The 13,938-nt window shown below is 38.4% G+C and overlaps 1 protein-coding gene across 1 annotated transcript in view; it reads right to left on the bottom strand.

Annotated features, from left to right (window-relative positions):
• Positions 1-12,720, bottom strand: part of PLSCR5 (phospholipid scramblase family member 5) — a 35,003-nt gene extending 22,283 nt beyond the window's left edge. The window contains exons 1-2 of the mRNA XM_059691669.1: positions 12,708-12,720; positions 4,831-4,994 (exon numbers count right to left, since the gene is read on the bottom strand). Coding sequence (XP_059547652.1) covers positions 4,831-4,994; positions 12,708-12,720 — 177 coding nt within the window. The remainder of the gene's footprint in view (positions 1-4,830; positions 4,995-12,707) is intronic.
• Positions 12,721-13,938: the final 1,218 nt, after the last annotated feature.

The raw sequence follows: 13,938 nt of genomic DNA, 5'->3' as shown, positions 1-13,938 counted from the left end.
CTGTCACTCTTATCCTTGGCAAAACCTTGTCTGACAATGTTCCCAAACAGCTTGCAGCAGTTAATCAACTCTAGTCAGCTCTTTTACACATCTCCCTGAGCTCTGCAGTCTCTAAAGTACATTTGTCTGCCAGTGGGTTTCTGTAGAAAGCATCTGCAATAATAAACATTTTCCCAGGAACATATGCTGCATGCAGCTTAAACCTATCAGGCATAACAGAAATCTCTTGCACCTTAAGGGAATTAATACAGATTTGATTTTGCTAAAGGAGATAAACTTGATACTTTGAAAGAATGCCAAACAAGCAGAAAATTGCAGCAGATGTGCTCACATCTCAATATTAGTGTAAGTGTATTTGTAATCTTTTGTAGAATAAAATACTCAAACAACTGTACATATATAATCGCTATTAACTTGTCACATAATTCTGATGATATTTCTTTACTGAATTATTATAAGGCTTGAATTATTATAAGCCTTACCGTAACTCTAATGATGACTAGTGACTATATATAATAATATGATTTTTCAAGCAAATTGGCTTGGAGATGCACAATGTCAAAGACAATATTATCAACTTGGTGTTTGATTTCCCTTGGATTTCCATCCATCTTTTTTTTTTCTTTATTGATTAAGGTATTACATATGTGTCCTTATCCCCCCATTGCCCGCCACTCCCCGCACTCATGCCCTCACCCCACTGGTGTCTGTGCCCATTAGTTATGCTTATATGCATGCATACAAGTCCTTTGATTGATCTCTCCCCCTTACCACCACTCTCCCCTACCTTCCCTCTGAGGTTTGACAGTCTGATTGATGCTTTTTGTGTCTCTAGTTCTGTTTTTGTTCATCAGTTTATGTTGTTCATTATATTCCACAAATGAGTGAGATCATGTGATATTTATCTTTCTCTGACTAACTTATTTCATTTAGCATAATGCTCTCCAGGTCCATCCATGCTGTTGCAAATGGTAGGAGTTCCTTCATTTTTACAGCAATGTAGTATTCCATTGTGTAGATGTACCACAATTTTTTAATCCCCTCATCTGCTGATGGGCACTTATGCTGTTTCCAAATCTTAGCTATCTCAAGGGCATACATCAAGCTGTAGTACAAAGCCACTGTTCTCAAAACTGCCTGGTACTGGCACAAGAACGGACATATAGACCAGTAGAATAGAACAGAGAACTCAGAAATTGACCCAAACCACTACGCTCAATTAATATTTCACAAAGGAGGCAAAAGCACACCATGGAGTCAACACTGTCTCTTCAACAAATGGTGTTGGGAAAATTGGACAGATACATGCAAAAAAGAAAACTAGACCACCAACTTACACCATACACAAAAATAAACTCAAAATGGATAAAGGACTTAAACATAAGATGGGAAAACCATAAAAATCTTAGAGGAATCCACAGGCAGCAAAATCTCAGACACATGCCAAAGCAATATCTTCACCAATACAGCTCCTGGGGCAACGGAAACTAAAGAGAAAATAAACAAATGGGACTACATCAAAATAAAAACCTTCTGCACAGCAAAAGAAACCATCAGCAAAACAACAACTAAGCGCACTGCATGGGAGAACATATTTTCCAATGTTATCTCTGATAAGGGTTTAATCTCCAACATTTACAGGGAACTCATACAACTTAACAAAAGGAGATAAACAACCCAATCAAAAAAATGGGGAGAGAAACCAAGATGGCGGCATAGGTAAACACCGGAGTTTGCTGCCTCGAACAACCACTTCAAAAATACAACTAAAAGATGGGATGGACATCATCCAGAACCACAGGAAGGCTGGCCGAGTGGAAATTCTACAACTAGAAGGAAAGAGAAAAGCATACCAAGACTCAGAGGAGGTGCAGTATGGAAGTAAAATACTAAGGTGTGGAGGTGCATGCGGAGCGGGCTGGCGGCCGAGGGTGTGGTTGTCATTTTAAATTGGGAGGGAGTCTCAGGCTCTGAGCTCCAGTCCTGGGTGAGTCACTAGGGACCCAGACTCATATGGGAGAAGTGGAACTGTTTGGCATCGGTCGGAACTTGAGGGCAGCTTTCTCTCCAAGGGGCTTGCAGCGATTACCTGGACACTGAGAAGCAGAGCCTCTGAGGGTAAGACTGAGAGCAGCCATAGCTGCTAGCCCCGCCCTATTGATCCCGTGGGACCCGCCCCACCCAAGCCCTGCAGGGAGGCTTATGCTGGATAGCCTCAGGTAAAAGCGAGATTAGCACCTCCCTAGAGATCCAGGAGCCAGGAAACCCAGAGGTCAGAGTGGGACCATCCAGTTTGCAGCTCCATGTAACCATAAAGGACACACTCAGGGGGCAAACTCAGTGAGCACCAAAGCCCCGTCAAAGCAAGTCTAGCCCCAGAGGGGTGTCTCCAGCACAGAAGTTCTCCCACTGCAGACACAGCTGATTCTCACAGCCAATTGGCCTGGAGGTCAATTCCTGCCAGTGATACCTACAGCAATTAAGGTTAACTACAACAAGACTGTGCACAAAGCCCACAAGAGGGTGCACCAAGGGTGTCCTCCTCAGGTAATTGGGGAGGCTGAACCACTGGGTCCTAGAGGACACTCAGCACAGAAAACCATTTTATCAACACAGGGAAACATAAAAAATGCGGAGACAAAGAAAAAGGACACAAATGACAGAAATGGAGGAAAGCAAACTACTGGATATAAAGTTCAAAACCACACTTTTAAGGTTTTTCAAGAATTTTCTAGAAACTGCTGATAAATTTAATGAGATCTACAAGAAATCTAATGAGACCCTCAAGGTTGTGATAAAGGACCAACTAGAAATTAAGCATACACTGACTGAAATAAAGAATATTATACAGACTCCCAACAGCAGACTAGAGGATTGCAAGAATCAAGTCAAAGATTTGAAATATGAAGAAGCAAAAAACACCCAACCAGAAAAGCAAAATGAAAAAAGAATCCAAAAATACGAAGATAGTGTAAGGAGCCTCTGGGACAACTTCAAGTGTACCAACATCAGAATTATAGGGATACCAGAAGAAGAGAGAGGGCAAGATATTGAAAACCTCTTTGAAGAAATAATGACAGAAAACTTCTCCTACCTGGTGAGAGAAATAGGCTCAAAGTCCAGGAAGCGCAGAGAACCCCAAACAAAAGGAATCTAAAGAGGACCACACCAAGACACATCATAATTAAAATGCCAAGAGCAAAAGACAATTAGAGAATCTTAAAAGCAGCAAGAGAAAGTCAGTTACCTACAAGGGAGTACCCATACGACTGTCATCTGATTTCTCAACAGAAACTTTGCAGGCCAGAAGGGAATGGCAAGAAATATTCAAAGTGATGAATTCCAAGAACCTACAACCAAGATTACTTTATCCAGCAAAGCTAGCATTCAGAATTGAAGGTCAGATAAAGAGCTTCACAGATAAGGAAAAGCTAAAGGAGTTCATCACCACCAAACCAGTATTATATGAAATGCTGAAAGGTATCGTTTAAGAAGAGGAAGAAGAAGAAAAAGGTAAAAATACAAATTATGAACAACAAATACACTACTATCAACAAGTGAATCTGAAAATCAAGTGAATAATCTGATGAACAGAATGAACTGGTGATTATAATAGAATCACGGGCGTAGGAAGGGAATGGACTGGCTATTCTTGGGGGGGAAAGGGGTGAGAGGGATGCAGGAAGAGACTGGACAAAAATCGTGTACCTATGGATGAGGACAGTCGATGGGGAGTGAGGGAGGAGGGTGGGGTGGGAACTGGGTGGAGGGGAGTCATGCGGGGAAAAAAGAGGAACAAATGTAATAATCTGAACAATAAAGATTTAATTAAAAAAAATGGGCAACGGGCCTAAATAGATACTTTTCCAAAGAGGGTATACAGAGGCCAAGAGATATATGAAAATATGCTCAAAGTCACTAATCATCCAAGAGATGCAAATCAAAACGACAGTGAGGTATCATCTCACACCTGTTAGAATGGCTATCATCAACAAATCAACAAATGACAAGTGTTGGTGAGGATGTGGAGAAAAAGGAACCTTCTTGCCCTGCTAGTGGGAATGCAGACTGGTACAGCCACTATGGGAAAGAGTATGGAGTTTCCTCAAAAAAGTAAAAATGGAACTCCCATTTGACCCAGTGTTCCCACTTCTAGGAATATATCCTAAGAAACTAGAAACACCAATCAGAAAGGATATATGCATCCCTATGTTCATAGCAGCATAATGTACAATACCTAAGATTTGGAAATATCTATCGACCTTTTGATATTCAGTGGAAAACACTGAACTCTTAGATCATTTTAGAAGCCTCTCTTCAGGTATAACAACTTTTTCCCCTTCTATGCATATGCTACAGTTGTGTGCTTATCTGGCTTTGGTACATAGCCTGGTGCTTTTTGTCAACATTTTTTTTGTCTTGCCAATTAGGTTGAAGAATGTTTGGGTGAAAGGGTCTAGGTTTTATGTTTTCTATGTGCCTTGATTTTAGCACGTACTCAATAAATATTCTTTAATTAAAAAGCTCTAGGTGTCAAGACATACATATTAGACAAAGATCAATTTGCTGATACTTTGAGCAATGAGGATAAATGTTCTCTTGTTACTCTGTCAAATAAAGGAAACTAAAAGTGGTAATAAATGTAAACATAAATTTCTTCCCTCAAAGTAGAAATAAATAAAATAAAAAATTATAATTTGATGTTTCATAATACTATTCTTAATTCAGTAATTTATTTGTTGAAGTCTTTCAACCTTGGTTGAAAAGCAAGAAATCACATTTGTATTCATATCGAGGGGAAATATATAGAAATAGAGAAATAAAAAGCACCTGACTTAAATAATCTAGACCAGGAGGGAGGCTTCCTGGTGGAGGGTGACCTGACTGCCACACTTGGTTCTCTGGATTGGAAGATGAGACATAAAGGCTGTGGTCTGGGTCTGAAGCTCCAGGAAGAAAACCAGGTAGGCTTCTACTTCCTTGGTTCTGTGCATCTACAAGAGAATGAAAAACCCAGATTACATTTAAATTCAGACAGACCATTACATTTAGTCTTTCTTATAATGTTTGTTACTTCTTAATTCAGTGGATAGATTCTCTTCTGCTTCCCTTTACTTCATTTTTCTTGGGGGGGGGTGCTTTTTTATTGTCTAAAATTTTACATGTGTCGCCTTTTTCCCAGATTGACCTCCCACCACTCCATTTCCATCCCTGAGGGCAAGCCCCCACTGCCCCGGTGTCTGTGTCCATTGGTTATGCTAATATGCATGCATACAAGTCCTTTGTTTGATCTCTAACTCCCCCACCTCCCTTGCCATTTGTCTCTGGATCTATTTTTGTTCATCAGTTTATGGTGATCATTATATCCCACATATGAGTGAGATCATGTGATATTTATCTTTCTCCGACTGCTTTTTTTTTCTTAGCATAATGTTCTCCAGGTCTATCCATGCTGTTGCAAATGGTAAAAGTTCCTTCTTTTTTATAGAGGCGTAGTATTCCATTGTGTAGATGTACCACAGTTTTTCAATCCACTCATCTGCTAATCGGCACTTAGGTTGTTTCCAAATCTTAGCTATTGTAAATTGTGCTGCCATGAACACAGGGATGCATACATCCTTTCTGATTGGTGTTTCTGGTTTCTTGGGATATAGTCCTAGGAGTGGGATTACTGGGTCAAAAGGGAATTCCATTTTTAACTTTTTGAGGAAACTCCACACTGTTCTGCACAGTGGCTGCACCAGTCTGCATTCTTACCAGCAGTGCACAAGTGTTCCTTTTTCTCCACATCCTCTCCAGCACTTGTTGTGTGTTGATGATAGCCATTCTGACAGGTATGAAATGATATCTCATTGTTGTTTTGATTTGCATCTCTTGGATGATCAGTGACTTTGAGCATGTTTTCATATATCTCTCAGCAAGAAAAGTGTCTTCTTTCAAAAGTGTTCATTTAAGTTCTTTGCCCATATTTTGATTGAATTGCTTATCTTCCTTTTGTTAAGTTTTATGAATTCCCTCTAAATTTTGGAGATTAAACCCTTATATGAAATAGCATTGGCAAATATGTTCTCCCAGGCAGTGGGCTTTACTTCATTTTTCCTTTTCACTGTCACTACCATTTGCACCTCAAAACAGAGAAAATGAATGTAGAAGATTGCTAGCAGTAGCTGTGAGAAAAAACGGATAATTGGGGCAAAGTACATGATTTTTTAAAATATATTTTTTGAAGGCCCTAAAGACTTCTGTTCAAAGAGCTAAAAAATTATAAACTACAAAATAAAAGGAAATGGTAAAAGGAACCAAGTATTCTCTACTCGTAAAAGGATAACCTTAGATATAGGATTTGAATCATATTATAACTTTCAAGGCACATTCTTTCTTCCCCAAATATTATGAGGGTGTCTCATAATTCGAAGATTACTTTGTGTCCTTATCAATCATGCTGTGATGACTAAATTTAATTCGTAATTCTTATCCTTTAGCCAGCCCCTGAACCACCTGGAGACCTTGTGATAACAAGATTTCTGGTCCTCACTCCAGAGTTTCTGATTTAGTAGTTGGGGTGGGGCTTGAGAATTTGCATTTTTAATAGGCTCCCAGGTAAGCTAATGCTGCTTGTCTGATGATATACTTTGAGAACTAATTGTTTAATTCTATATACTATGAGAATATTCATAATTAATTTATGGGCTTCTTAAGAACAACATAATATCTAATCCTACCTAATAAAAGAGTAATATGCAAATTAACCATCACTCCCTCACTCTGTCACTCCCTCACTCCATCATAAAGATGGCAGTGGCCACGGAGCTGGAGCAAGCAGGAGGCTTAGGTTGCCCCCGGCAATGGAGGAAGCCAAGCTTCCCGCCTGCACTGGCCAGACCTGGGCTCTGCTCAAGGCTACAAAGTTTCAATTATAGAAGATAAATAAATCCCAGATACCTGCTTACAGCTGGTGTGGCCTCTGCTCAAGGAGGGACTGGGAACCTGGGTTGCCAGGGGCAACCCAGGCTTCAAACTGGAACAAGGCTACGAAGTTTCAATTATAGAAGTTAAATAAATCCCAGATACCTGCTTCCAGCCCACGGGCGTGGCCAGCCTGAAAATGGCCATCAGCCCCCCACCCAGGCTGGCCAGGCACACCAGTGGGACCCCCCCCACCCTGAAGGGGATGTGGCCAGCCTGCAAATAGCCATCAGCCCCTCACCCAGGCTGGCCACACCCCTATGGGGTGAGGGTCCCCACTGGGGGGCTTGACCAGCCTGAAAACAGCCATCAGCCCCTCACCCAGGCTGGCCAGGCACCCCAGTGGGACCCATCCTGATCCGGGACACCCTTCAGGGAAAACCAGCTGGCCCCAACCCATGCACCAGGACTCTATCCTATATAATAAAAGGGCAATATGCAAATTGACCCTAACAGCAGAATGACTGGGAATTACTGGTCACTATGACACACACTGACCACCAGGGGGCTGACGCTCAATGCAGGGTGGGCAGTGCGCTCCCACAGGGGAGCTCTGCTCAGCCACAAGCCAGGCTGATGGTGCTGGCGGGAGCCTCTTCTGCCTCTTCAGCAGTGCTAAGGATGTCAGACTGCAGCGCCTGGTGCACAAAAATTTGTGCACGGGGGAGGGGGTGTTCCTCAGCCTGGCCTGCACCCTCTCCAATCTGGGACCCCTCAAAGGATATCCTACTGCTGGTTTACAGGGATTGGGCCCAAAACAGCAGTCAGACATCCCTCTCGCAATCCGGAATTGCTGGCTCCTAACTGCTCACCTGCCTGCCTGCCTGCTTGCCTGATTGCCCCTAACCACTCTGCCTGCTGGCTTGCTTGCCCCCAAATGCCCCCCTGCCAGCCTGATAACCCCCAACTGCCCCCCGTGCCAGTGTGCTCATCCTCAACTGCCTCCCCTGCCAGCCTGCCAACCCCCAACTGCCCGCCCTGCTGACCTGCTCACCCCCACCTTCCCTTCCCACTGGCCTGCTCACCCCCCCTGCCCCCCTGCTGTCCTAATCACCTCCAACTGACCCCCACTTATGACCTGCTTGCTCCCAACTGGCCCCTCGGCTGGTTTGCTTACCCCCAATGGCCCCGCCCCCCACCAGCCTGATCATCCACAACTGCCCTACCCTCTTGGCCTCTAACTGCCTCTGCTTAGGCCCTGCCACCTTGGCTTTGTCCAGAACGTTCGGAAGGTCTCCTAGAAGGTCTCCCAGTCTTAATTAGCATATTACCCTTTTATTAGTATAGATTAGCTTAGGTCTCAGTATTTTGTATAAAAGCTTTAAAATTAAAAAATATATTTTTTATTGATTTAAAGAGAGAGACACATAAATTTGTTATTCCACCTATTGATGCATTCCTTGATTGATTCATGTATGTGCCTTGATTGGGGATTGAATTTGAAACCTTGGTATCTGGAAGACAAACTAAACTACCCGGCCAGGACTAAAAATTTTTTCTTTCACAATATAAATCACTTTGTAGCTCACCTAAGATAAAATAATTACAGATTTCTATAATGTTTGGATTTTTTTTAGAGAATAACCTGTTTTTTATATTATTGCCAGGTAAAAATGTTGCTATTTGAATGATCTCTTAGATTGAAATTTGGAGATTGCTATTTCTCCTGTATTAATCTGGAGCCTGTGTCAAATTGTGCATAAGCCCTAATAAGTGCATACAAAAGCATTCTTCTTTGTTAAAGAGTAGAAATAATTCTTTCTATGATTATTTTTCCTTTTTCTTTTCATATGACTGCCATTTGGATACCTTCCTCAATAGATACCAATTTTTTAAAAAATTTATCAGTGTTTTTATTTCTCATATTTATTAATCCATTAATTAACAAGTTATCACATGTGCATTCATTTAGTTTATCAATACTATGCAGTTTTAGAATGAGTGTAGGTGTGGATTAAGTTTCATGACCCTTCACATATTAGAGGAGCCATTATAAAGACAAATAATTCAGACTATTCTAAAGACAGATGAATAGAAAGGACAAAGAAAATGTTTCTGGTTTACTATAAGAAAGAAATTTGTTCCATTTGCACAAAGATTTGAACAAGTATTCTCATACATAAACTAAAGTTAGAGTGACATCTATATAATAATTCACAATAAATTAGAATGATCTCTCTTCAGCATTGATCCTCAAATTCATATAAGTTGTGTATGTGTATGTAGAGGGGGTGTTTTCTGAATCTTTTAAATCTCTAAAAAATAAATTTGGGACTGAATTGCCCTTGGAGTTACTAAGTTCCTCATTATTAAGAGAATTCAACTTTAGCCAGGATGAGCACGTAGGGGTTTTTTAAAAATCACAAAAAACTGGTGAAGAAATATATGCATCAAAGAAATGGTCTTTTGAACACTGACATAAACTGTTTCTAGTAATGGGAGGTCATTAAGGCTCTGTGTAGGTGTGGCGTTAAAGAGGAACAATAGCAGATTATTCCTTTATTTATTATTTATTTATTTATTTATCCTTAAGATAACAAAAATAGACAAAGACGGATGTTTGTACTGCTCTGTGGCATTTAGAATTTAGACAAGCTTCGGGGTTAAGACCATATGGAAACAAACTTTTCATTTGGCCCTACTATAATAGATCTCCCTACCTGTAACATAGCAATTTGCTTCCCACAAGGACCCCATTCTGAACTTCTCTCAGATCTGGGCAGACACCGAGGATAGAAGCTTTAGAACTAATTCCTCTTCCACTTGAGAAGGAGCCTGAATGGGACCCTAAGGGGTAACCTGAGAGGAAGACTACATACAGTACATCAGATTTGGGAGAGGAGTTAATGGTTAGTGTAGTAATAACTGCTGAAAAATAACAGGCAACAAACATCTTTTCTTCAGTATTAGTGCCAAAGCACTGTTGCCATTGACTTTCAGAGAAACACACAGGCAAAATCATGATCTAGGGACAACTAGTTCATGATGATAAAATTAAGAATAGAGCTTTTTGGGAGTTAAGGTACATGGCTAGTGACTGGAAATGGAACTTTATGAGGTACTAGAAATGTTCTATATCTTGATCTTAGTGGTAGTTACACAAGCTCATCTTATTTAAAAACCATACAGATTAAGTTGGATGCTCATTATGTACTTTACTGTTCTCATGTTATCCTTTAATTAAAAAAACACGTGTGGGAATCAATTTCTAATAATAGCTGGTAGAAGATTATTAGATTCTCTCTGTCGATGTTACTACTAAAAAAGATTAGCAAATTACTCTAATTTTATCATGTAATCTATGTCTGCTGTAACAAAATGTAGTAGGTTATTGAGTGTCTGTCAAGTGGCTCTACAGTCCTGACCCAGGTCTGTATAGTTTCTTAGACATCACAGCAGGCCCAGGGGAATTAATACACATGAGCCCACAGCAGATCATGTCCAAAGTCTTAATTCATTAGTAGCTCCAGTAGCTGGAGACTGTTAGGGTCCCTATTCTGAGATCACTTGCTTCATCTTCTGGGATTTCAGTTCACATTGGAGCAGCCTTTAAAGCAGTGGTTCTCAACCTGTGGGTCGCGACCCCCTTGGGGGTTGGATGACCCTTTCACAGGGGTTGCCTAAGACCATCGGAAAACACATATATAATTACATATTGTTTACAGTAGCAAAATTACAGTTATGAAGTAGCAATGAAAATAATTTTATGGTTGGGGGTCACCACAACATGAGGAACTGTATTAAAGGGTCGCAGCATTAGGAAGGTTGAGAACCAGTGCTTTAGAGAGATCTCTTATCAGGTTTGATCATCCTGGAAAATCCATTTTTCTCAAACTTAAAACAAAGTTTAATACCAATCTGTTATTAAATTGTGTTTATTTACACTAACAGGGGGCTTCAGACTACACAAATATTTTTTCAGTTCTAATGACGTCTAGTATTCAGACTGTCCTTTGATTTAGTGGTGCCAATTGAACTGCCTACAAAATGTGTGAAATGTCCAATAAGCCTGTATTCCTTGGGAAAATAATAATTGCCTATATAGTTTCACTGGCCAGAAAATATTCATATTACAAATAATGTCTTTAAATGTATCTGAAGAAAACTGTCCACAAAAATGTTTAAGTAAATAATGATGATAATTCAACTTGCCACCTGAAACATGATTTCTAAATCAAAAGAATGTTTCATTTTTATTCCCTTTAAGCAGTTTAGGGACTCTAACAGATGTTTTACCCACTCCACAGGTTATTTTGAGTTGGTTGCAGGAATTTTAGTTTTCCACCAGAAGTTTTACCTCTGAGTTTAGTGTTGAGCACTTATCATTAATGAACTTCACTGCTTTCTTGGTAGGTTAATCATATTCTGATCATAGTACTGCTTTCTAGTCACACGTTTCTTCAAAGACTCAGACCACCAGATAAAGAAGAAACTCCTTTGAATTTCCATCTGGCTTTGAATTTCTATCTACTATTTTAAAAATGTATAACTAGCTCATAAATATTTCAAGTACTCTGTAACTCTTTACCTTCCAGGCTATAGTTTTATAACTCTTATTTTATAAAGTGATGAAGTGTTTTAAATGAAGTGTTAGTGCTAGTCTTAAATGAAAGAAACGACCTGCCAAGATTTTTTTGTCTTCAATATAAAAATGAAGCACATATATTAAAATGAATGATTTTGATGTCTCAAGCCTATATTTCACAATTCATTTGAGCTTTCCCAATAATACTCAGGAACTGGTATACATTAAATGTTGATAAAAAATAAAAAGTTACATTGCTTGTTCCATATTAAATAGCATCCGGTGTGTATTTTGATGAAAGAAGCAAAGAAGCATACACATTTCTTTGAATGGGTCATTAATTTAATTTAGGATATTTTAAATTGGTAGACTGTAATACCCTACGAGTAACTAGGTTATGTTTCCACCAATTATTAATCATAGTTATTCATGATAAAACTTTTTATTATAGCTTAGAGTTTAATGACTTGTTCTGATGATGGAATGAAAGCACATTGCAATTTCATTTGTTTTTATAATCTCACAAGTGTTTTTAGTAAGGATGCTATTCATTACCTTAAAAAACAATGATATCTCTTGTCTTTTTGAGAAGTTCTTTAAAGTAAGAAAAGTTAGACAACACTAATGATATTTATACAATTTTAGGGATTTGAGGAAACACTTACCAGCTCCCTCCTCCAGTACCTAATTAACCTGCTTGCTTAATTTAGTTATTATATATAAAATTTACTATCAAAGACATTTTGAAAGAATTTCTGCTTTGTAATTCAGAAATATTTAGTTCTAGTCCATTAGATTTTTAAGATTTACTGATAACACGTGTTGAATTCATTATAATAAATAATATATCACCTATTTTCAACAACAAATGGAAATTTTTAAACACTGAACAGTACTTTAACACTTTTTAACTTATGTGTGAAAAGTTTTCTTCAAATCCCTTTAAACTTGGAAGATCAACCTATTCTTGTGTTTGGCATTAAATATTTCCATTCTGAATTTTGCTATGAAGCTTTTCTTATTAATTCACTATTATATTCATTATAGCTAAGACATTGTTTATAGCTTAACTTTCACGTTCTATCAGATAGTGTGTTTTTATTTACTTAATGCAATATGCTCCTTGAAGTTAAAATTTAAAAAATTAAAGTATCAATCTCTAGATTTTGAGTCATAATATGAAGAAAAATTTATTAGCTGGCTATATTACTCTTACCTTTAGAGGCCATGAATATTTCTGAGTCACGTCTTCAAAGATAGCCAGGTGAAAAGAAAAGGTTTTTCTTGTTGCAGCAAAGAGAGGAAACATGGCATGAATAAAACTTCAGAAGGTGTCTGTCTGCTCCATGTCAACTTACAAATAACAGAGAAAGGGAATGCTTCATTCAGCCTCCAGAGAGCTGTATTTTATCACTTCAAACAAGAGGGGAAGACGAAGCTACCAACAAAGGTAAACTCTACTTAGAAACCATCATATTACTTGGTGGTTGAAGGAAAAAATTAAAAATAATGAAAACCAAAAAGGAAAATATATAACACTCATTTAAAAAGTCTTGTTTCCACTTAGTTGTTTTTGTGTTCCTTGGAGTATATACTTTTGCTTTCACTATACATTAGACATTCTATTTTCCTGGTTGCTATAAATCTCCTGTGCCAGAGTCATGATAAAATATTCTATCATGTATAACTTTCTGATAGTTCTAAGTACAATATTTTATATTTTGAAAATGTTTGAACATAAACTTTCTTATTTTTCTTTCGAGATTTCTACCTACTCTCTCCCACAAAACAAATAAAAAGAACATGTATTCCCTCCTATTTATGTACATAAATAAATCTTTATTTTCATTTTTAATTGAATTTGATGAATCGGAGACATTTGGAAATACAAACCTTCGATAACCTTGCAGTTCATTGAAACATACAGGTGATATTTAGCTGCACTGCATACAGCAGGGGAAAAAGCACTGAAACCTGGCAGCTCACATTTCTAAATGCAGCTGATCAGGTGAACATGGAAATTTTGCTCACCAAGTCAATTGCCCTTGGATGGCACAATTTGCAAAAGTTGAAGTTGCTTATATATTACATTATCAGCAACAATCTCTACTTCCAAAAATAGTTAAGCAGCATGAGAAAGCATAAAGAATGATGAAAACTTATAAAGTCAACCTCACAGGTTGTAGATAGCCAAAAGTTTAGGTTCTTCTTATTTGGCAAAGAGAGATTTCTTTTTATTATTGTTGTTTGGAAGTGTTTGGAATTAAAAAGAGTTCCCATTTGAATTGCAGGAAAGATATATAAACATGATCGGTATTTTTAAATTAAATTATCTGTTTGCTAAATTTCTTAATGTTTGTCATGAGCATTTGGAAACACTTTACTCTAAAAAAAAAAAAAAAAACCCTAAATTGTTGTCAACACTATCAAACTTGGTATTTTAAATT

The sequence above is a fragment of the Myotis daubentonii genome, chromosome 3 (assembly GCF_963259705.1).
Source record: "Myotis daubentonii chromosome 3, mMyoDau2.1, whole genome shotgun sequence".
In the NCBI taxonomy this organism is placed as follows: Eukaryota; Metazoa; Chordata; class Mammalia; order Chiroptera; family Vespertilionidae; genus Myotis; species Myotis daubentonii.
This window is presented reverse-complemented; position numbering and strand designations above follow the sequence as displayed.